The 25322-nt window shown below is 46.7% G+C and overlaps 1 protein-coding gene across 3 annotated transcripts in view; it reads right to left on the bottom strand.

Annotated features, from left to right (window-relative positions):
• Positions 1-25322, bottom strand: part of SPMIP8 (sperm microtubule inner protein 8) — a 292584-nt gene that overhangs the window by 135068 nt on the left and 132194 nt on the right. For all 3 annotated transcript variants that reach the window (XM_069654425.1, XM_069654435.1, XM_069654417.1), the window contains exons 2-3: positions 20964-21250; positions 19432-19493 (exon numbers count right to left, since the gene is read on the bottom strand). In XM_069654425.1, coding sequence (XP_069510526.1) covers positions 19432-19493; positions 20964-21168 — 267 coding nt within the window. In that variant the 5' untranslated portion in view covers positions 21169-21250. The remainder of the gene's footprint in view (positions 1-19431; positions 19494-20963; positions 21251-25322) is intronic.

The raw sequence follows: 25322 nt of genomic DNA, 5'->3' as shown, positions 1-25322 counted from the left end.
CTCCTTTCCCAACAGACTCACCGCAGTCCAATCAATTGTAATGTCAAGACTGGACTATGCTAACGCCCTCTACCTCGGAGTCCAAGCATACCACCTGACTAAACTACAAAGAGCACAAAATGCTGCAGCCAAACTGCTACTAGCACTTGGCCCAAGAGATGAAGTGAACGGAGCGGAAGAAGTGGATGGGACAGAAGAAGTGGATGGAATGGGTGAAATGGATAGAACAGACGGACTAGTTGGAACAGAAGGAGTAGATGGGACAAAAAGAGTGAATGGAATGGAAGGAATGAACAGTACGGAAGGAGAAGATGGAACGAAAGGAGTAGACTGAACGGATGGGGTAGACGGAACGAATGGGGTAGACGGAACGGATGGAGTTGGATGGAACGGATGGAGTGGATGAGCGAATGGAGTGGATGGAGCAGATGAAATGGATGGTGCGGATGAGTGAATGAAACACCATATCACCACCATAACCACCATATCACAATACCACATTTACTCTCTCCTATACACCACCACTCAAATAGAACACAGCAATACTATTCTATGACACATTTGGTGTAGCTGTTCTCATACTAACACCCGCCACATACTCCTCATCATCCTAATTAAACACAGCACGCTGAGCACACACAGCCAGTTTAAGCGTTCTCCTCAGGCCTAATGCAGCCAGAAATCAGTCTGGGTGTCAACCCCCCAGAATGAACACATATACCTGGCTTCCCAACCACCACACCTACCGCTATGAAGCAGCTATCATGCAACTGCCACACCAGCTTCACACATATCCGGTGCACCCAGGCACCTTATGACCATCTCTCTCTCAACTGACTTGAACTACGGTTCGCAAGGGCGTTCAACCTACCAGCGCTTTGAGATAATACCAATGATACATAAGGCGCTATATAAATGCTAAATAACATAACATAACATAGACCATAACAGCATGGACTGGCCCACAATTCCGGAACATGAATTATAGTTAACATGATTTTAATGTATTTTAACCACAACAACTCTTTTGCACTGGGGTTTCTAAGAAGTCCTTAAGGATTAGACAATATGATGAAAAGTACTCACAATTCCAGATTCTTACCCAATAGACAAGGGGTTTAAGTTTAATGGTGTCATTAATACCCATGAACCACAGTTCGATCCTTGTCTATGTAAAATCTTGTTTTCTTTAACTTCCAGTGCATTGAATGTGCTGGGCCCTCATAGTTCCTCAACATAAACTGAGGCAGACACTGATTGGGCCCTATAGACCTCTATGGCACTAGAGATGATCCTCTCACCATGTTGTTTTGAGAACCCTAAGCCAACCTGTCCTCTACATGCTATGGTATTAATGCTCTTGTCCAATTGTGAATTCCAGCTTAATAAAATGATTATTCTAATCCCTAGGTAAATGTGTATTCCTTCAATTATTTTCCCATCTCCTTTAAACACCGGCTGCGAGGACCTCTTCATCCTTGGTGGGTAGCATATCCGTGGGGGTCATTCTGAGTTGGGCGGTAAGGGTTTACGGGCACCGATAAGGATGCCGGTAAACGCTTACCGCCCTATTTCGAGGTCCCTTAGCGGGATCCGCAAAGGACGTCTGGTCAGACCAGATGTCCTTAGCGGGTCCCGCTAAGGGACCAGGGCGCTAATAACGGCCCCGCTATTTGCGGGCTCGTAATTAGCGCCTTCCCCATTCCCATTGAGTCCTATGGCGGCTCAAATGGGAATGGGGAATGGTTTACTGAATGGGGACTTACCGGGTCCTCCAAGGTCGGAATGACCCGGTAAGTCCCCATTCAGTGAGACCGGACCCGGGTTTGGAGGCAGCCATGGCGCTAATAGCACCATCGCTAAGTTTTCTTAGTATTCAATTTCAAGCCTCTAGTCTTCGCAGCATTAGAAAGGAAGACTGCCACCTTGTGGCCTCCCATTCTCGGTGCATTTGCCTCGAGCCCCATGATAGTATCTATCAGACCATTTATACACAATGAAAAACGTATTGGGGCCAATACGCACCCTTGTCTTACGCCAATCCAAATACCAAATGATGAAGTGAGGCCTGTCCATTGCCCTCCTTTCACAGATGCATAATTATCAGAATACAACAGCCAAACAAAAACGATCAGCTCGCTAGGGATTGGCCTCTGCTCAAGTGCCTGCCATAGTTCAGCTCGTGAGCAAGGTCAAATGCTGGTAGCAGGTCTACAAACGCCAGAAAAAGAGGGGGTCATTACGAGTTTGGAGGTAGCCATGGTGCTATTAGCGCCATGGCTGCCTCCAAACTCGGGTCCGGGTAGTCGCAATGGGGACTTACCAGGTCATTCCAACCTTGGAGGACCCGGTAAGTCCCCATTCTGAAAACCATTCCCCCTTCCCATTCAAGCCCCCATAGGGCTCAATGGGAATGGGGAAGGAGCTAATAACCGGCCCGCAAATAGCAGGCCCGTTATTAGCTCCCTGGTCCCTTAGTGGCTCCCGCTAAGTGCGGCTGGTAAAACCAGCCGGCCTTAGTCGGACCCGCTAAGGGACCTCGGGAATGCAGCGGTAGGGGGTTAACGGCACCGGCATCCTTATCGGTGCCGTTAACCCCTTACCGCCATACTTGTAATGACCCCTGCTGTCTCTTTAATAATACACATCTATGTAACACTCGTAATAATCTAAAGGTTTGGTCAATAGTAGCAATACCCTTTCTGAAGCTGGCTTGCTAGGAGGAAAGTGTCCTGTGCAATTCACACCAATCCCCCAGTCTCTGCTGAATTAACTTACTAAAAACCTTCCCAAGTCTGTCTAAAAGTGAAATTGGGTGATAGTTTTGAGGAAGTTCACAATCACCCTAGATACATACTAAAATTGCCCCCTGCCAACTACGTTGAGCCATTACCACTGATAGAAGTTCATTAAGAAATGTGTTAAAAAAGGAGCCATAATTCAAATCAGGCCCTGGCTCTTTCCCTTCCTGGGACGGAAGCAGCCCAGAGAGGGAACTCTTCCCCAATCCAGTAGTTCTTGAGAGGGAATCTATGCTCTTGCTGTATAAATCTATTTAGTACCTGGCGAGAGTCAAGCAGAATGCAACACACATTCTGATTGGCTCTCGCCGGGTTGTTACCCAGCCGAGAATCCTTCGATTCTCAGCCGGGACTCCAGCCGCCTTGTCCTTGGCGGGGGTGTGGCAGCCCCTCGGCCAATGAGGAGGCTTGAAGCAGGCCATCCCCGCTCCACGCCTCCACCCACGTGGCTGGAGGCTTCCATTGTTCCCCACCGGGGACGCAGGTACGTTTTTTATTACTTTTTTTCTTCCCCTCCTGTCCCCCACACCCCCACTTACCTTCTGCTCCTTTTTTTTGGGAGTGGACGCCATGGAAAGGGAAAACGGACTCCGTTTTCCCTTTCCCGTGGCCATTTTCTTGGTTGTTTCTTTTTATTTTTTTCGGTCCCGAAACTCTGCTATTTATTTAAGCAATATGCCGCCCTGGCATATTGCTTAAATAAATCTTCCTTATATTCCGCTTGTTGGTGTTCAGATATATTGTTAGAATGTTCTTTGTCCCTTTGTGACGTGCTCTTGTACACAAGTTGCCAAAATGATTTCTTATTGCCAGATTTCGAGGCCATTTTAAGATCTAAGTCATCTTTTTCTGTCTTGGTTAGCTTTTTATACTCAAGTCTCAGAGGTCTGGCACGGGTATCTACCCTCCCCTTTGTATTGCATTGTAGTTGTCATTTGTATAGCACCTTCACCATTATTATAGTCTCAATGTGCTGGTGGTGGGAATGCCATTGGGTACCGAAGTCCAGAATGTTGGAGGTCAAGAAGTAAGATTAGAATGTATATGTGCATTTGGACAAATAAGGATTAGCAGGGCTGGCCAGGTTCCAGTAGAGAGCAACCCATGAGGTCAGGCACGTGGGCATGTGTCCGAATTTGTCATAGATTTTTCCTGCATACTGATGTCAGAGGTGTTGAGGCAAAGTCTGGTGAAAGTAGGCAGAGAATTATGTAACCAGCACAACCAAATTTGTCATAGTCCCTGTTGTATTCTGATGTGTATGGGTACTCATGCCTGTGGCCAGTGTCCACTGCAGTGGTGCGTTGTATGTACCTTGCAGATTCGGTGGTGATTTGTTGTGGGTGCACCCAATCAGGTATTGGCTTCTTCTGGCGATTCTTGCATCTGCGATAAAACGGTTAGCGACATCGACAGACTATGCTTCATCTAATTGCAACTAGAGGAGCACAGTCTATACTAACAGGCTCTTCTAGGTGGATAGCATATCTACTCAGATATCTTGTGCCTACAGAACCTTCTCAATTGTTACCTGGACCCTGGGTGGCCCATCCTTTAGTTCATCCATGCGTGATACCCGACCACCCCTCAAATCCTTCCAGTGTGATTCCGGTGTTAGTTCTTGATTGCCTTCTTGGATAAATGCGCAAGAAACCCCCACCTGCCTTCAGGTGCGAGACATGGTCATGGCACAGTTCCTCCCATGACAATTCCCTGCAGTTTATCTCAATCTGTCCAAGTGCGATGGTGGTGATTCTATCACAACTACTTTGAGTTTGATTTGCCTGTTTTCCCCATACTAGCCACATGCAGTGGCCAATCAATCCTGTGACATTTTACAGTGTGAGTAACGATATGAAGGGCTGTGTGAAACCAGGGTCTTGATTGGTGTTAGATAGTCTGAGAGGTCGGGGGCCGCCACGATAACGGAGGGTGCTGCCAGCTACTGAGAAGTCAGTGGCTGGCTTGAAAATGGCTGGCGCCGCCGGATGCTGAGTGTTGCTCTGCTCGGATTGGAAATTAGAAGGTTAGGCACAGGTTTCAAGAAAGTGCAGAAAATATCCAGGTTTTGAGGACTTTTTTGAAGGAAAGGTAGTTCTCGGTGGGGCGGATGTCCAGAGGAAGAGTATCCCAGATGGTGGCAGCTAGGATAGAGAAGGCCGAGCCACCAACTCTGGTGGCGTGGTAAGGGGGAATAGTGAGGAGGAGAGCTGAGCCTGATCTGAGTTTTCTGGGGGGTTGGTAGTGGATGAAGAAGGGCCCTTTTGACTGATTTACAATCATCATCAAACCACACGTTTTTTTCAACAGAAAATGTTTTTAGTTGTGTTAGGATGCTCTTTTGTAACTAATGGTCGTTTAAGGCTATATAGGCTGTCATTAAAGCCTATCTAATCAATAGCATCAGTGGTTTGGGCATAATATTCCAGCATGAGTAGAGGTAAAGTATACAGGATTGATTCCATCGTGCTCTTTGTTTAATTTAGCCATGATCTGGCTGGCAGCCCTTTCTCCAGAGTACGCTAGCCCCCTAAATGGGAAGGCTGGCTTACAATAGATTGGGTCATGGTCACGCTCTATCTGTTCTAAAACCTGAATCCTGATATAAATGTCCAGCATAGTACATCCACTAGGATATAATCTGTCACTGAGGATTTCTGGTGGATTCTGAATATAGGTATGCCGGACAGTCCTCAGCCCATCTACCATTGCATGCCCTTAACTCCCGGGAAAACATGAGGGAAGCAACCGGTCCTGGGTTTTTATAGCATAGCATGGCGGATGCACTACCAGTGCTGGAATCTCTCCATATGTTTCATATTTGATCAATTCATCAAGGGCTTTATTTGGTTCGATATGTAGATTTGGATCTACGTGATCACTGCGTGCCCTGTTTAATCAAATCTGAAAAAGTTGAATCCGAAAATGGTGGCGCGCAGTGAGCACATGGATCTCACTGTGCTGCCTTCCCCCTACCTGCGACCCCCACTCCCTATTTACCTTTCCTTCTCGCTGCTTATCTTCACTCCCAACTGTTCCTCCTCTCGTCCGTCTCCCTGCAACGTAAGTCTCCTACCCATGAAGTGGGTAGGGACTTCCGTCGCAGGGTCCTTTTTTCATTTGTTTTCTTTAGTTTATTTTCCCCGGTGCTGCAACCCTTCCATTGGATGCGGGGGACACGTGTGTGCCGAACGCGCAGTAAAAGCGCATGTGCCGTTTTTCCCCCCCACATTTTTCTGCAATACAGTAGATTTAAATCTCCCATCACAATAATACAATTTTAATTATTCTCATGCCATAGAGAGATAATAGTTCCTTTACAAATGTATCTATTGCACTGGTCTCTTGTCTCAGATAAATATGAATTATCAGATGAGTACGGTTACATGGCAATTGTAATCTAAAAGCCAAAATGTCATACACATCCCCCATTATACTCGGTCTGGGTGGATGAAAGAGATGAGAGTTTAGAGCTCGGTGCATACACCTGCAGCTTCATTTGATATTCGGGAATTAACAATTGGCCCCATAATGACATTGCCTGAAATGCCAACATTTGAGCTCTAGGCTAACAGTTCCTCCCACAGTCTACCTTGGCTTCTTCAGTGTCCAGCTTCGATATAATAGAACACTTGTTCTCAAAAGTTATTGCTGGGTGGACTACACAGCGTGTGGCAGCCACTACTTTGACATTTTGACCCGCCTCCTGGCCAGCAAGGCGGGGTAGTTATTCATATTGGGGGGTGGTATCTCCTTTGTAATAAGAGGAGCTCTTACTAATGATGTAGTGGTTTTAGCATCCATTGCTGTACCTCCTTTGGGTGTTTGGCCAGCTTCACTTAGATCAGGGAGTAAAGTCACAAGTTCATTGATTAGCGTGACTGCCATCATTAATGGTGTCAATGAGGAATCCTGCTTCCTTTTTGGTGGTATCGAAGGTGGGGCAAAGGGAGCTTTCTTCTTTGACATACTGTTAAGGGCACAAAACTGAAAAAAGTAAATACAAGAGAAAGATGAGGAAAACATAAACCGGCCGTCCGCGATGCAGCGCACAGGCCGTGTGTTCTACAAATAGTTTTAGCACCTTGCGCTCCTGTGCGCACTGAGGAACGCCCGACTGGCGTCTCCCCATCCTCTCTAAATATTACCACAGAGTTGAAGGTTGATCAAGAGTTCAAAAGGAGTATATGGTGTGAGCTGGGCAGCTTCTCCAAAGATACAACCAATGTGGACAAACCACAGCAAACCCGTGTTCCACAGCTCTCTAGTTCCTCACAGTTGGTTACAGACTAGTACATAGGTCCGTTTCTATTGCCAGAAAAGGTCATGCCTCAGGTCTAGGGCTCCATTTACATTTCAAAACTTATATGACCGTATAAGTCCCTCACACAGAGACGTAGCTCACACTCCGTTAGCCAAAAAGCAAAATGGCGCAAACTTCTCACAAACTTGATGTGGCGTTGACACACTTCAGAAGCCCCTTGAAGGCAGCTGTGGGACCGTGGCGTAGGCGTAACAGGAAGAGGACGCAAGAGGCAATGATACAGGCAGCAACACAGCGCAAACTTCTTGCAAACTTGATGTGGCGTTGACACACTTCAGAAGCCCCTTGAAGGCAGCTGTGGGACCGTGGCGTAGGCGTAACAGGAAGAGGACGCAGGAGGCAATGATACAGGCAGCAACACAGCGCAAACTTCTTGCAAACTTGATGTAGCGCTGACACACCTCAGAAGCCCCAGATGGCAGCCACGGGAGTGTGGCGTAGGCGTAACATGAGGAGGAAGCAGGAGGCAAAGATACGGGCAGCAACACAGCGTGAACTTCTTGCAAACTTGATGTAGCTGTGATACACCTCGGAAGCCCCCGAAGGCAGCCGTGGGAGCGTGGCTTAGGCGTAACAGGAGGAGAAAGCAGGAGGCAAAGATACAAGCATCAAAACAGTGCAAACTTTGCGCATACTTGGTATGGTGCTGATGCATCGTACAGCCCCAGAAGGCAGCTGTCAGGGTGTGCTATAGGGATAACATGGAGCAAGCTGGAGGCCAAGGCGCAGGCAGCAACACGTGTGACCTTCGCACAAACTTGCTACACCCCAGAAACCCCAGAATCTACCCACATCTCAGGATTTCCAGACGAGATCATTGGCCTGAGCCCATTAGCATGAATCAACAAATGCAACATCGTCCTTGGTGATGTCACTCTGCCCTGAATCACCACAATCAAGACTACCTAGGTGTGCCTCTTTGACTTTACTGACACACACCATCTTACAGGATAAGGCATGTTTGATCAATGGGTCAAGCCAGGCAAATGGACACCTGTGCTCTTCTTCCTGGGAGACATGAGCTGAGGGATGGGTGGCTGTCATGCACTACCACTGGCAGCTTCCAGGATGGGTGGGGGGGGGGTGCAAGGAGGAATCAGAGTTACCATTGTGCCCATATCTGGTAGGCTGGCAGTGTGGGGGAAGTTGCATTGGTGCAAGCGGGTCTGGGAGACATGGCAGGTGGGCAGGGTGCGGTAGTGAGTAAGGGGCATGCTGAGGGACAATGTAGGTGGGGGAGAAGGCAGCCCAAAGAGTGCTGGCAGTAATCCTTGAAGGCGCTGGGGTGGACGGAGTAGTTCCTGTCCTGGCTCTTCCTTGATGTGATGGTGGATATTGACCCCTGTGTTTCGCCCTGCTTCTTGATCTCTTCGGCCAGCTCCCCATGACCCTTTATCAAAGGCACAGTTCTCCTTAGAATGTGCAAATGTTGCTTCTGGCTGCACAGTTCATTGTACATCTTCTGTATCCAGGTGTGGTGAGGAACTCTTTTGAAGGAACCCAATAGACCCTGTTCTGTATTGAAAGCAGTCTCCCGCTCAACATCTGTGGCTTCCTACACTTCATGCACCTATGCACCCCCGTCAGCCATTTGCTTTTTCTTTAGTGGCTTAATCTGCAATGCCTCCTCCAAGACGTTTTCCAGCATGCAGTCCAGCTCTGGTAGGGGCATAAGAGGTGTTGGCATCAAAGAAAGTAAACATTCCACCAGAAGGCATGAGGCTCGGTGGGAGAGTGGAAAGGAGACCAAAGCAGGTGGCACCCTTGAAAATGAGGGTAACATGAAACCTATGGCGCATGGTAGACACGCTAAAACAAAACGGGTTAATAAAATTACAAATATGTGCGTTTCAATGGCTCTCTGTGGTCACTTGGTTATTAGAACATATGTATTACCACTCCTACACGGCTGATAGAATGTGTACTAGTTTTCAGTAGGGAAAGAAGAGAGAGAGAAAAAAAGAAAGAGAGAGAGAGACAGAGACAGAGAGGGAGAGACAAAGACAGAGAGAGAGAAAGAGAGAGAGCGTGACCGAGAGAGACAGCGAGAGAGAGAGAAAGAGAGAGAGTGATAGACACTGGATTTGGATTTATAACAGGGAAGCCACATTAAAAGGCAGTTCTACAGGTTGCGGACATGGCAACATTCCGAAGCCCCTGAGAGGGAGATTTCAGCACCGTAGGAATGCATAGGGGTTATTGTTATTTTAGGCGGGAGACAGTAACAAATAGCACTGTTTGTAATGAAAAAATCGGGAGTCTCCCGCCTAAATCGGGAGGGTTGGCATGTATGAGGTTGAGAGACTGCAGCTAAGATCTGTGTTTAATATACATACCTCTGCGCCTTCTTGAATCCTTTCGGAGACAATCGCCCCTTTCTTCTTTTTTTTTAGGTGGGAATCATATTTGTTTTTGCCAATCTTTTTTTATTGTAATTGCTTATATATCACCATATTGATAGTTTGCGCAATTCAAGTCTGCTTTACTGACACGAGTCCTGGTTCAGTCCATGAAAGACACCTTCCCAGAAAGCATAGTATGCCTGCCCTAAAACTGAAGATGGAACAGAAGACGCTGTGGTTTTACTGTGCTGTTTAAACTGTAAACTATAGAACCAGGACCCAGATCCTGGCTTCACCACTTGATATATTTGTGTTTACTGTAGTCCCACATCTATGTCTATGGCCTGTTTTTCACCCTACACATTGATACAGAGCGAAATCAGTTTACCTTACTGAGCATAATGTTCCTTAACTACTATCATTACAGTTGGTGCATTGCAAGTAAGATATATCGAAGAGAGTGTTTCGTCACTCTGCATGGGGCAGGACATTGGGAGTGCATACAAAGCACAGCATGCATTTGTAAAGTGTCCCATGTAGCAGGCATGCAAGCTTGATCCTGGGTTGACGCATGGTGTCCCAAAGCAAACCTTTGAAATGGCCCCGCCCCTGCTAGTTTCACCTGGCACTGTTACACGTTGCCGATTAAGGAAATGCTAAAATGTAATCTCGGCGTTGCTCTGGACAAAAGCGCGCTGGACATCGATGATACTGGAAGGAACTTGCTATCATAGTTAACGGTGTGCGATGCGTCCCCTGCTGACAAAGGGTGCTCTGCAGAGTCTGATTCTATGTCAAGACTCGGAGGCTCAGATTATGCTTCACTTCTCTTTACTAAACTCGAGCAGCAAAAATTAAACCAAACATATCAATCATGAAAAACCAGAAAAACTACAATTCCAATAAAACCCAATATATTTGTAGTTCGTTTTTCATTGGTGATCAAAACACGTGACTTCTTCACACCAATCACCGCTACTTCTCCTCTATAATATGTCAGAAGTCCTTAGTCCTTCCTCTTTCTTTGCTGCTCGAGCAGCCGAGATAAGTACCTTTATATGTATTTTTCCTATGTGGATGGGTATTGTATAATCTGTGACAGGTAGTTTAACGGATTAGCAGTGCGCGCGCGTAGGTTCGCTTAAGCGCTCTGCGAGAGGGATTTGGCGGAATATATCCGCAGGGATTAGACGCGACGGGACCTTTCGTTCCGGCGTCGGTTTCTCTTCGTGCTGAAACTCGGCATACACGGAAGTTCGCAGCGACGCTACGGGAGTTCCGGCGTCGTTGCGAACTTGTGTATGCGAGAGTTCTCACGGCTGACACACCCGCGTTACGGTGCTTTGAGAATTACAGCCTTTGAAGTCTGATTAACGAGCAGGGAATTGCTTCGCGTTGTGCAAAGATTCCTGCAGGATTTGTTGGCCACGGGCGCCATCTAGTGGCGCTTTATGATACTGCAGGCAACAGGTTGACTGAAGGATCTTTTCAACCTGCTTAAAATACCGACCCTCATTCTGTCCGCTGGGAAGAGGTACGAGAAAGTGTGGCAGCTGATTGACGGGCACAGCCCCAAGAAAAACTGTAGTGGAGACTCGCCTAGCTACAATCATTACTATAATTGTGACGGGGGCAGCCCAAGTGAACTGCATAAGCTCTACATAAGTGCTATCAAGCCGTGTGAAGATGAGCGATTATTCAGACGACTCTCAAGGCCCCCATGTCAGTGGGCTGCGCATGAGTCAGGCAGTCCAGAGATGGGAGAGTGCCGGGAGCTCCCGAGAAGACAGGGGCATTTTGAGGAGCCTGGCCGCGTTGTCGCAAGACAGGCAACGCAAGCGAAAAGGGGGAAGAAAGCATTCAACCCGCAGGGACCGTAGCGCCCAGACCCCCCCGGGTTCACCCCGCAAGGCTACGGGGAAAAGGAAGGCGAGATCTCGCACAAGGCGGGCCACAACTTCTAGCGAATCAGACGATGATTACTGCAGAAGCAGTTCAAAATCTGAGGGCTACACCTCATCCGAGTGTCAAACCTCCCCAGAAGAGGCCGAGAACCCACCGAAGAGCAAGAAGGGCAGGAGGGAAAGCGAGGATCCTATTAAGGACGAGTTCGATCCCGATGATCTAGTGCATCCCCGGTCCAATGAATGGGACCCTCCAGAGAAGATCGCCGAATACATTAGGCGACGCTTGAGAGCACCGCTAAGTAAACAAGCGAGAGCTAAATTGAGGGCAGAGTGCCCAAGGCCTAGAGTGCCAGACGGAGTGGCAGAAACTCCTGAAATTGATGACAGGATTCTCACGTTCCTGGGCAGGTACGGCAGGGACGTCAAGAAGGGCATTGATAGATCCTGGCGCGCCTGCCAGGATAAACTGCTGGACTTACTAGGGCCAATTACTAGAATCTGGCAATTGGCAGAAGAGGCGAAAACGAAAGGAGAGCCCATAGATCCGGATGTAGTAGCAGGCTGGGCACAGAGGACCCTCTGTCTACTGGGGAACGCCAATACAGCGTTGGCGACTGAGAGGAGAAGATCCATCCTTATGAAGCTAGATTCCAGACTGGGCGAAATGGCGGCTTCCGAACAGGCTATGGCGGCAAAAGGCAAGCTGTTCGGGGACGCATTCATCAAGGACATGGCAAAATTCGCCAGTACTTATGTGTCACTAGATAGAGCTCAATCTTCGTTGAAGAAAATCTTTGGCCGGAAGGTTTTCGATAGGGCTGGAGGAGGAAAGGGCCGCTCGTCCAGCCGTGGTCAATTCAGAGGCTCCTTCAGGGACAGAACTTCCTGGCAGCAGGAAGACCGACGATCCAACCCCTTCTTCCCTTCCAGGGGTAGAGGCAGGGGTAGAGGCTGGAGAGGCAATAGTAGACAGCAGCATCAAAGTAATTCAGGTAAGAGATACAGAATGCGCACAAAGTTCGCATGTGAGTATTCCTCCGGTAGGAGGAAGGGTGCGTTTGCATGTAGAGAAATGGGAAGAATTGTCCTCAGATGTTTGGATAAGAGAAACCGTGAGAGGTTTTCAGTTGGAGTTTTGGCAAGAGCCATATCAGGTAGAATTGCCGAGGCAGATTCAGTTCAGCAGAGAAGACGAGAGCCTTCTAGACAAGGAGGTAGAGTTGCTCAGGTTCAAGAACGCAGTGGGCCCGGCTTCAAGAGACACAAGAGGTTTTGTAAGCAATATCTTTCTAGTAAAAAGAAAGAACAAAGTAAGACCGGTAATAAATCTGAGGGCTTTGAACTACTTTCTAGTATACAGACATTTCAAAATGGAAGGTATTCATCTTTTGAGGGATGTTCTCCAACATGGAGATTGGTTGGCGCGAATAGACCTCAGAGATGCATACTTGACGGTTCCTATACAGGCAGAGCAGACGAGATTTCTACAGTTTCTATGGAAAGGACGGAAATGGGAGTTCAAATGCCTTCCATTCGGGTTAGCTTCGGCACCATGGTGCTTCACCAAATTGCTGAAGCCAGTGGTAGCATTCCTGAGGAAGCAGGGGATCAGGTTGATTATTTATCTGGACGATATCTGTCTGATGTGTCAGGACAGGGAAGTGCTAGTTCAACAGGTTCATATGACTGCAGGATTGCTCCAGCAGCTGGGATTTCTAGTGAACTGGGAGAAATCGGAGCTAGAACCAGCGCAGGAGATGGAATTTCTGGGGTTCAGCTTAGAGACGACACAAGGCGTTCTCAAGCTTCCATTAGACAAAGTAAATTCAGTGAAAAAAGAGATCAAGTGTATGATGACAAGACGAGAGGTTTCTTTGAGGGAGATAGCGAGGCTGGTAGGACGTCTGTCATCATCGATTCAAGCGATATTCCCAGGTCCGCTGCATTACAGAGCGTTGCAGAGACTGAAGATAGAGCATCTTCGGAGAGGCCTATCTTACGAACAAAAAGTGGAATTGTCGCAAGAAGCGAAACTGGAATTGGAATGGTGGTACCATCACATGGAAGCGTGGAATGGCAGGGCGATATTTGGCTCATCCCCGGACCTGGTGATAGAATCTGACGCCAGTCGTTGGGGATGGGGAGCCAGGTGCGGAGACCAAGCGACAGGAGGGAGATGGTCGAGCGAAGAGCTAGGTCTCCACATCAATTGCCTGGAACTTCTAGCGGGCTCCTTCGCTGTCCAGTGTTGGACACAGGAAGGAGTCAAGGCCGCCATACTGTTGAAAATGGACAACGTTTCAGCAGTCAGATATATAAATCGGCTGGGCGGAACAAAGTCGCAGAGGCTGACAGAGATGGCCAAGGAGTTTTGGCAAATATGTCTCCAGAAGGGTATAACCGTGAGAGCAGAGCACTTGCCGGGGGATCTCAATCAAGTAGCAGATTGGAATTGGAGGTACCTGAGGGATTCCAGCGATTGGCAGTTGCACGACTCAGTGTTTCAGGAGCTGATGCGTCGCAGGGGTCCGTGCCGGACGGATTTGTTCGCCTCCAGGCTGAACAAGAAAATCTCCAGATTCTTCAGTTGGAGACCAGATCCGGAAGCGGCAGCGACAGATGCATTTCTGCAGGTTTGGGGTCCAGGAAAGGAGTATGCCTTTCCCCCCTTCGCCATGATAGCGCGCACAGTAGCGCAAGTCAGGCGTCAAGTAGCCACACTGATTCTGATAACGCCAGACTGGAGAGGTCAGCCTTGGTTTCCGGATCTGCTGGAGTTGTCTTTCGAACCTCCGATTCGGTTGCCGGTCAGAGAGGACATAGTGCTAAATCCAGCTGGAGAGCTGCATCCGTTGGTCGAGTCAGGGAAACTGAGCCTATTAGCATGGGCGATTTCAGGAGAAATTGGGCTAAGCCGGGACTTTCAGGCACGGCTCAAGAATTTATCAGAGAATCCTGGGCTCCAGCTACAGGGAAAGCTTATAGACTGGCATGGACTAGATGGGATAATTGGTGTTTGGAGAGACAGGTTGATCCCTTACGTACAGATGTAGTACACGTTGTAAATTTCTTAGCAGCACTAGCAGCACAAGCGAAGGCCTACAGAACGATTAATAATTATAGATCAGCAATATCTGCAGGACATACATATATAGAGGGTAAGCCAGTAGGTGAACATCCTCTGGTATGCAGGCTTATGAAAGGTATTAAATGCATGAGACCTCCTACACCTAGATATTCTCGCTTATGGGATGTCAATATAGTGTTGAGAATGTTCGAAGCTTGGCCAGACAACGAGTTATTGTCTAGAAAAGCTTTGTGGGCTAAATTAACCACATTGCTATGCCTTATTTCTTGTAAGAGGGTATCTGACGTGAGAGCTTTGGAAGTAAACAGGAAATCTTTTTCCCCATTAGGAGTAGTATTTTACATAGAAAAGAGAACAAAGACGAGCATTAAATCCGTTGAGTACATGGCTTTCCCAGATAGGCCCAAACTGTGTCCAGTCAGATGCCTGAAAGTGTATGAAGAAGCAGCGAATAAAGTGAGGCCTGCGGGGGAATATCAGTTGTTGATAGCTATTAGAAAACCGTTCAAGGCAGTGACGTCGGCCACTTTATCTAGATGGGTTAGGTGGTGCATGGAAGAAGCAGGTGTAGATGTGAGTCAGTTTGGGGCACATTCCACTCGAGGCGCTATGGCATCATCTGCTTTTTTGGCAGGAGCACGTTTAGAAGATATTTTAAAAGCTGCAGATTGGTCTAATGAAACAACATTTAAAGATTTTTATTTTAGACCTGTGGACCAAGTAGCGTCGTTGGTGGTGAGTAAGCTTTAAACGAGCATAATCTGAGCCTCCGAGTCTTGACATAGAATACAGATTTTCCATACATTCGTTACAGAAAGTCATGATTCTATTAAAGACTCGGAGGCGAAAGATTATTCCACCCAATTCAATCGCAGCGATGTAAGTGGATGATGTGATATTCATATGTGTTGTAATATTTGTTTGGAAAGATGATAATGTTAACGATAATGTTCTTATTTGGTTAATGTTTGCGATTGCCCACCCGTTCATGATGAGATCGGTAACAGTTTTATTCGTTTCAGGGACGGAACAGAGAGCGGCACCGTGAAGAAATGCCAGAGAAAATTAAGTCGTCTACCGGTTGGGGCGCAAGTTGTTGGATTAGCAAAGGAAAGAGGAAGGACTAAGGACTTCTGACATATTATAGAGGAGAAGTAGCGGTGATTGGTGTGAAGAAGTCACGTGTTTTGATCACCAATGAAAAACGAACTACAAATATATTGGGTTTTATTGGAATTGTAGTTTTTCTGGTTTTTCATGATTGATATGTTTGGTTTAATTTTTGCTGCTCGAGTTTAGTAAAGAGAAGTGAAGCATAATCTTTCGCCTCCGAGTCTTTAATAGAATCATGACTTTCTGTAACGAATGTATGGAAAATCTGTATTTGCCTCTCTAGTGTTATAAGGAATGTACTGCCATCTAGTGCTCCTCTTTGGTATTGCAGTCAAACAAATAACTGCTATGAACATCAAGCACTGGGAAACTGCACTGACTGAAAACGAAAGTTATTTCTGTAGAAGCAGCACGGCTGAAAAATATCATGCATTCTGAAATAATGGTGCTAGCTATCTAGGGTGACCAGACGTCCCGGTTTTCCCAGGACAGTCTGTGGAAATCACCCTCCGTCCCGGGGTCCCGGGAGTTTTTTTATTTGTAATTAAAATTGCGATTTTTTTTTCCCCAACACTTTCAGAATTTTGAAGTGGGAGATTTGGCTCGAACCCCCAACCCTTCAGGTGCAAGGCACAACACTTACTGACTGTGCCACAGAGACTGGCTTGGAAACGAGTGTACAGCAAGCCATGTTATATCCATTAGAGCAAACACCTGTCTTGAATTAACATGTCAAGATTCACAGACAAAACCGCACAAACGAGATAATATACAGTTTATAGAAAGGAGAAGTGCTGGAAATATGATAGTGTGGTGGTTCTGGAGTCATGTTGGGGGAAGGGTGGTAATTGGTGGGCTGCAAAGGGGTAGTCCCTCTTTTATGTTGTTGGTTGTCCTGGTTTTTCTTTTTGGAAATCTGGTCACCCTATAGCTATCCCAAAAAAAGATACAAACCCCATGTGTGGGCAACTATGGTACATACATGGATTTACCAATATGAACAGGTTCTTTGGTATAAAGGAAAGCAAAGCTTGTTTTTTGCTCTGTGCAGCACGATTAGCAGTTTCTTTGTCTCTATGTAATGTATTGCATTTGGTATGTTTAAAGCTAGTTTTTCATTGTATGCTTTCTTTTTAATGTTAAGTTTTATATGTATGAATATATTTATGAAACCCAAATTCGTGGACACAAAATGGTCATCAGACCAGTAACATCACACACAGCTCATTTTCAAGCATTTGTATGGCGGTGAGAAGGGGGTGGAACGCACTTCCGTTTCTGCCGCCTCCCTTCCTCTCTGCCAAACAAATTCCCTAGCATTTACCGAGCATGGATTTAACGCCGGCATGGATTGTAATGCCGGTGCAAATGCTGCAGATCCAGAGCCCTATGGTTTCCGCCTGTTTTGTGAACCAGCATAAAGCAGACGGCCCCATTGGGATGCATGGTACATGCTGCCTGCCATGCTTGCAGCGTATCCAATGGATGTGGAGCAGTGTTCACAATTGAAATTAAACCATGCAGGACATGCATGGCAAGCGCGCGCTCGCATTTAAAAGTAAATGCTCCCTGGCATGCGAGCCAGTCAGCGATTACTCACTTTGCCATCATCTTACGTTCAATGATTTTCTAACGTACACAACTTCTGGCTAATTACAAATCATTTCAATACATTGTAAATATTGTTTTTAGATATGACTTGATGAACTATCTGTAAGAACAAGATCACGGGAGACCTAGATCTTCTCATTGAACAACGTGCCTATTTCTTTACTGAAGACACAGTGTCAAACCCATAGAGGGTAAGAGTGGAGACTACATTTTTGGCATACCTATAACCTTACATAATTCCCTAAGATTAGGGTTTAAACACTAATGTTATTATGATTATTAGAGGTTAGAAAGCTTATTAGGATTGCGCAGAAGAAAGCTATTGCTCCAAATCAGATAAACCTACTATCTAATGAGGAGAATTCATGCAGATGCATACATGGAGCTGAGAGAAGGCTGGTGAATCTTTGAATCTATATAATCTTGATCAATTAGGATCAAAAGTCAGGGCTATCAAATTAAGTTGACAATTATCAATAAAACATTCTTTTGAGATTTGCTGAGATTAAAAGGACACATATGTTGATTTTGTTTCAGTACATATGGTCATGGGGTAATATTCATCTAGAAACTGTAATGAATTGTCGCTTGAAATGTATAAGTGTTTATATGATATTTGGATACTTTTAGTAATGGAAATTCATATTTGATTTTTTCAATAGATTTAAAAGTTTGAATACATTACTCGCTCCTGAAGAAGAGAATTATCTCGAAACACGTTGGGCCACCTTATCTGTATTAATAAATTGTGTATGAAATCAGAACCTATGGATTAAGTGTATTAATTGATATAGAATTAGTAATGTACTATTGACACTGTATTGTTTGATACTGTTTTTGAATACTTATTTTCATATATAAAAAACACTTTGAGTAAACTAAGATAAGATAAACTTCAAACAATTTGGCTTGTATATTCAGCCATTGAAAGTGTGCAGGGGACGGAAGTTCGCTAATTGGGAACTATTTCTGTTTCAATTTATTTCAAAATCCATATGCCAAGGTTGATTTTCATCTCCCCTGCACCTAAAATGTATTAAAAGTTGGTTTATAACAATAGGTTAAAAAATGTGTGGTGCTTACTTCTTTTGGAATTACTGTAAGCTTCCCTGGTCCCCTGCCCAAGATTGAGAGCCTTTACCAGAAATTGGATAGATTTGTTCCCGTGGCCAAAAAACAGATTCTAAGGATGCTGGTAAAGCCAAAAGTGGAAGACTGGGTGGTATCTATGTCAATGCTGCCAAAACTCTAAGGTGGAGAAAGGATGTGTGATAGGTTGGGGGTAAGGCTGAGTATGGTGACATCTGCGGTGTGTTTGTGGAGCTCTACATTTAAAAACTTGACTGGACTGGATTGCGAAACATTAGTTAAAGTTGTATGTCTTGTCCTGCTTCTGCTGTGGCTGATCTTGTGGATTTTAAATTCTGGCACCTTTTATATTGTGATATTGGTGATCGGATTACTAATAAAGTATAATCTGCTGAGCTAGTTGCCCAGAGACCCACTTGTCTTATTATCTAATGTTTTTTCTCAACATTAATGTTTTGTTAATGGAAGCAATAATAAAGTTGACTATTTGTCATGAATTTACAAGTCCTTCCATTACCGTTCTATGTGATTTCGTGATTTCGAAATGCGTGTATACCTCCATTACATCACTGTTTGTGTGCATTGAGAGCAGCCCCACCCCTGTGTGTGCTTAGTTTGCAGTTCACCTTCAATTGAGGCACAGGTTTGAGAGCGTTTTAATTCACCTTGTCTCTTTGACAGTCTCTCAGAGGGACATGCTTGCTGTCTGCAGCTAGGCACCAGGTTTTCTTTGACCCTTCTTGAGACTACATTACCATCCTTCCCTCTATTACCATATGTTGGTTCTGCAAGCCCCTCAACAGTGGATGCTATGGCAATTCCCCTTCTGTGGGGGGTAGGGAAGAGGTGTGACAGACACAATCACCTCAAAAGATCTTCATAATGCCGCGAGTCACGACATCACTGCACACAGCCCTGCATGCCTTGCAGAGCACACAATCACCCAATTACCCTGCTGCTCTATGTGGAGTGTTTGTTGTGGATTAGGATGTGGTTATACATGTAAAGGTCCATAAAAAATTAATGTAAAAGAGATTGCATTATCACATCTTAAAATGGGAGTGCAATGCTTTCTCAAGTGGACCCACACATGTGACTTTTGTCCTGGATTTCAGGGCTGTGTGAATAATACCCATGCTCAGGGAAGGTCACTTACCAGGGAGGCGAAGCGTCGCTTGGGAGGCTCAAGGCACGTGAAGGCGGCACGATCAAAATCCTCTGCGGGGAAACAGAAACCACAATCAGCGAGGACAGAGTAGTGGCGGGCAGGCTATCCCATCCGCCAAGAGATGCTCCAATACCAGGCCAGTGGGTTCTCTTAACAGTCCCCCTTCTGAGCAGAGACCCACCTCGCCACCCAATAAGCAACCCGTCACCACCAACGAATGAAGACACCACATTATAGTCAATGCCCCCCACCCCCACAGCTGTCTACCTGTCATCTGCAGCCCATTATTCAAAGCCTGGCCAAAGGGATACATTCCATACTCCAAAAATACCACAGGTCCCCTTTACTACAGAAATGAAGTAACCACTGCACACCCAGCGTAAGGGGAAGGTGTTCATCAGCTGGAGACTGCCCTTGGGTGGTAGCGGTGCACCGTATAAATCACCATAACATTACATAATTCAAGCCACTGGGCCCTTGTGACATGACAAATTGGCCCTTACAGGCCAAGCGATCCTCATTCCCAAGTCAGAGACAAATGGGCATTCAGCACTCTCACTGCATCCATTCAATGAGTCCTTCAACTTGATCAAGTGCTCCAGCTAAGCCATGCTTGCTGCAACAGCCACCTGTGAATTCCAGTGCACAGCTATGATACCCGCCACAACCTCCTAGATTGTTACCCCTCCCTTTCCATGCATTTCCCTCAGTCCCTAATCGTCTCCAGCCCCATAACCATTCCAGTGATCCGGAATAAAGATAAGCAGGCGCTAAAAGCAGCTTCTGGGTATCCAGCATTATCCAGTGAAAAGGAACTACGACTGGGTAACGAGACGCTAGTACACAGCATTTCACAAATCTAACTTCCACGTAAGATGCAAACATTTAATTGTGTCCATTATGTATGACCCATTGTGCTGTAAATGCTATATAAATGTGTCCTAATGATTAGTTATAGATTGCCCCAAACGCACACAGTTAAATTCACCTTGGTGTGTTTGTTCTGCACCAGTTGAGCTGGGTAGCTGTTGGTGGGTAGCTTTCCAGCCTCCTGTAGGCTACAAGCAGGTAGCTCCTAGCTCCCCTCACGAACCCTGCATTGTGTGTTCTTGTTCAGAACTGTTTTGCATAGCCCTCCCACTGCCCTCCTCTAACACCAGTACTGCTGTTGTTTCTTGTCCCATGCCCCCTTTCCTACCTCATCAAATACCTGTACTCGACCAACTCCTGATTTCTCCTCCTCTAATCTACACCAGTTTTGCTTTACATTGCAATGCATTAACCCTCCTTGCTGTCCCCCTGGCCCCATATTTTGCGCTCCCCTCCGGCTGCTCTACAGGTTCTCCACTATTCCTTCTATTCTGTCTTCCATCCCCCTCCCCTCTCTTTCCAGAACTCTAGTCTCCCTAGTTCTCTGTTCTCTCTCCTTCTTTCACTGGATCAATACTATTTTTTGGGACCCTCATTTGCTCCCCCTGTCTTTCGCTTCCAGTTTAATGAATCGCTATGGCCTACATTACCTTTTGTGCAGCAGGTGGTGGTCCGAGAGTGCTCGTCGCTGAGTTTCCCGCTGATGCTGTCAGCTTCCATGCGGCGTATGGTAGGCAGTAGAGGGTGGTACAGAACACTCTTCACCCCAGCCAGCATGTGAGTCTTGCATTTGGGCTGGAGGTTTTGCCTGCCTCCCCATTGCCCCCAGCGTCCATCTGTCTGGTATTCTGCCATTCCTGAAGACCACCAAGAGCTCTAGCTTCTCCGTCCTACAGCGACCAAATATCCAGCTAACGGGCTTCCCAGATCTGGAGTCCTACGGACAAAAACAAAACTTCTCACTGGTGGCATTGAACCATCCGGAGGCCCAAACAGTGGGTTCTCTCGACAAGAAGCCCCAGGGACCAGCCATCATAGCCTTGTTGTTTTCATTTATGACATCACAATATGGCCAAGCAAGGTAATGACCCCAGGCCTTGGGAGACTAAGAATCAGACTATGGTTTCCAAAAGGCTTCAAAGAGTCTGCAGGGGGAAGGCTTTGAGGATGGCAGCATGCCTTGGACAAGTGGCCTGTCACTGGGAAGACGAAGAGGAGCATGAGGGTAGAGGTAAGAGGGTGTGGGACTGCGCGTGAGGGACGTATTCTGGGAACCACACTTAGGATTGTAACTAACACAATCCCAACTCTGGGCTGTAAACAGGGCCAGATCTCCAGAATAGACCCCTGGCCCCGGAACACTATTTTATCCCTACTTTCATCATAGCCCCTCCTGAAACCCAGCTCTAGAGACGAGAGGCCTTTATTTTTCCTTCAATGTCAGACAGTCAAAATCATCAAAAACACATTTTAGGGGAAGGACAAGGGGGAAGGGACATTACCTAATGTTTTTTTTTTTTAGGTCTGTACACCCCTGCAGTATGTTCTGTCATAAAATGAGTTTGCTTCGCCTGTTACCTTTGCAGATCTGGGCCGGTGTACTCCAAGTACTCCACTATTTATAAAAAACCTGCATTTCCATTTACCCAGTCTGATCCCTGCTCCTTGTAGTCCATGTGATAAAGTTGTGTCACATTTGACACTTCCCCATATAAAAGGATATCACCTAGATGGAGTGCAGCCTTCTTGGATCATGTGATACATAATCCTCCAAAACCAAGAAGTAAATGAGAAGTGACCGAATGGCATCCTGGTATCTGTAGTGTCCAAAGGGAATGATTAGTACTGTGAGTCATTTTTGTGTCATGGTAAACAATTATTTGGTGGTTTGTTTTGCACATACCTAATTTTGTGAATATACAGTCTTCGTTTATCATCAGGACCTACGCATGAATGTTGGGTTTGCGGGAGCTGTCAGTGATATCCATGTTCAAACCTGTGTGGTCCGCACACAGTCTTAGTTCATTGGAATAGGTTTTTTTATCTGGACCACTGGGCTCAACCACTATCGCCTCTGCTGATTCAATTGTTCCCACTCTCGTGAGCTCCCCAAGCAGGTCTTTAAGGCTCTCTGTGACAGTAGTGGGAAAAACCTAACCCGTACCACTCCAGGGAGTATGCATATTGTGTATTTTTATGCTTTGACTAAGCCCTTAACTGTCTAAAACAAGGACCATACTCGCATGCGATTTCTTCCAGGTCCTCAGTTTCAGCCTGATGACGTGTCCGCTGTTGCACAGATCCAACCTCACCTTCAACGTCCTTTTTTTGTGCTAACCCAACAATTGCTCGACCTGGTCGATTAACATTACCAATAAATCCTCAAACGGAAGACCAGGAAACCCTGCCCGGCCTGTATCAGTAGTGTCCTCAGCCCGTCTTAAAAAGGGTCTTATGGATATTTCTAACACCAAAGCCCAGTAAAGATTCCTCGGCTCACATCAACCATTGTACCGGTGAACTCTCGGCTGAGCCTTAAGTCTCAATGTTGCGGTTTTGTTCTCAGGGTCTGTTCATTTATTGAGAGTGATTGATATTTCCTCACCATACCCATCGCTTCAGAGTCTAATTTTCAGGTTTGTAAACCAGTAAGATGGCTTCTCTTATTTTCTCAAGTTAATATTTTAGGCTTTGTTCCAACAAACAACTGCCCGTGTTTTACTTTAACACCTGTTCAGCCTCAAAGCGCTGGTTGAGGGAAATCAAAATGGCCTCCGGTGAGCTACATGTTCCTCGCTTTAAACCACTCATTATGCGAGTGGAATTTTGGCAGGTCATTGTGAACAATGGGTCAGCTGAGGGCCTAACGAAAGAAAGCTTTGCCTCTGTCACATTATTTGATTGTGGGCTAATAACACCTGTTACAGCCCTCTGCCCAGTACTAGAATGCCTCATTATAACATTGGTATGTTGATGAGCCATTGTAAACAGTGGACTGGAAGAGGTCCTTAACGACTGTTACAAAGCTTGATGTTTCGCTCACAACATTCTAGCTTAGCTCAGTTCTCAGTGTCTTTGCGACCCAACATTTCACCAGGACAATGCTCACAGCAAGGCTCGGAGCCCCTTCCCCAACTACTTCCTTTTGTTTTACCCTGCTTTTAACCTGTTTTTGTGATTTAGCCGTGATATAACGGCAATAGAGTCCTGGGGGGAGGACTGTAACAGGTGGTATCATCTCTTACACTATTTATGCACCCCAGTCTTAGCCTCGTGCCCATTACCTTGGTATAAACCAATAACACTGGTTACAGCTCCTCACACCAAGCCTCAGATCACCTACTCAGGAAGCCTCACTGCACACCTTCGGCCGGTCATGCCTCAACTGACGCCATCTACTAACCACGCCACACCTGACATCACCAACAAGCTTCCTCACATCACACACTGAGGGAGCTCACTGCACTCCACCTCACAACCAAGCCTCGTCTGACCACATCACTTGGCCTACTGACCGTCACGGGCCTCCGCGGCACATCGCCAGGCACCAATTTTGCCTCACATCTCTTGATCCAACAAATCAGGATTCACCTAGTTTCAGATTTTGAACAAATCTCATCAACATCCATGGATGTCCTGTGATGGGTGCAGTGGGCGGTATTGCCACACTGGTAAATCCCCTTGTAAACAGGGGCACTGCCTCTACCGCCACTGGCCACTGAGGCAGCAGTGCCAGCAGGTAACTTTATGCAATCCCTCAACCAAGCTGCATCCTTCGTAGCTTCCTTTTAGCAGCTCTTGGATCTAGGGAGGACACAAGGCACAGGTACATTTCCTCAAACCTTCACTACAAGATGGCAGACATGATGCCAGCAGAAGGGTAGGGCAGTGGGAGCAGCAGGATTGCGCTGTTAACTCTACCCAACACCTGGAAAAAAACGCAGAGGCCTTCTTGTGGCTCCTCGCGACCTCCCCAGGCCTCCATCAGCACCGGGAAAGCCGGAAGCAGGTGGATTGAGAAGGTCACCCACAGGCCAATGGGTGCTGTGTGCTGCAGCAACGGGCACTGGTGGCCCGCCACAATCTCTCTGACATCACTCACACTAATCACAGTGAAAGGGGCTGCTGGGGCAAGACTTTACCTGAGCACATAAGGGCTCCACTCAAAGAAATGCTGCGTTATCTAGCACACGGTGACTGGACCTGGCATTGGATGCCAGGGCTCGAGTTTATGGGGATGTACTTGTTAAATGTTGGGGGCATAGAGCCTAATATGGTGGCACAGGAGGCTTGGAGAATAACAGCAATCCCTGCGTATGTCGGTGAGCACCAATCGCTGTTTTTTTATGGAGATAACCATAACTCTTGAAACTCCCATTTGGAGTGACTGCATGCACATTTATTTTGTGAGTGTATCCTGAAAACACGACGTGGATTTGACTGCTGGGGACTGGACTTGGAGACCCTGCGTGCTGTTGAAACCTGGCCCAGGAGGCTATACCTAAGATCCAGGTGCAGTACATCGATGGAGCCAGTGCAGGCCCTAGCATGACAGCACATGAGCATGTAAGGCTGCAGCTGTACCGCCAATGAGGGCCATTCTGCAGCCGGTGAGGCAGTATCTGGGAACGTGAGGCGGACACACGAGGCAACCTGGGCAGCTGAAGCTGCACATAGGCACGTGTGGATGCAACTAGGCGTGGAGGTCTGTTTGTGGGTAGACACGGATGTGCCTGGGTGTACGGGCCTGTAGGTAGACATATGAGTTTGAGCCTGTATACGTGAGTCTTTCTGGGCACGTGAGTCTGCTCCTGCACGGCTGAGAGGCAGCACCTGGGCATATCATTGCAGCTGACTCTTCAATCTGTTCTCAGGCGGGTATTGAGTAGACCTTGCATTGTCTTTTTCTTCTGGTACCTGTAGTCCACAAGTAGCAGGATGCTAAGCAGAACACCCGGTGTTGATGAGCTACTCAACCTATCATGCGACAATGTGTGCGCTCGGTGGCT

This window comes from Ambystoma mexicanum, chromosome 1p, assembly GCF_040938575.1.
Source record: "Ambystoma mexicanum isolate Mex_15411 chromosome 1p, UKY_AmexF1_1, whole genome shotgun sequence".
Classification (NCBI taxonomy): domain Eukaryota; kingdom Metazoa; phylum Chordata; class Amphibia; order Caudata; family Ambystomatidae; genus Ambystoma; species Ambystoma mexicanum.
The sequence above is the reverse complement of the archived record's forward strand: the minus strand, read 5'-3'. Positions and strand labels throughout refer to the sequence as shown.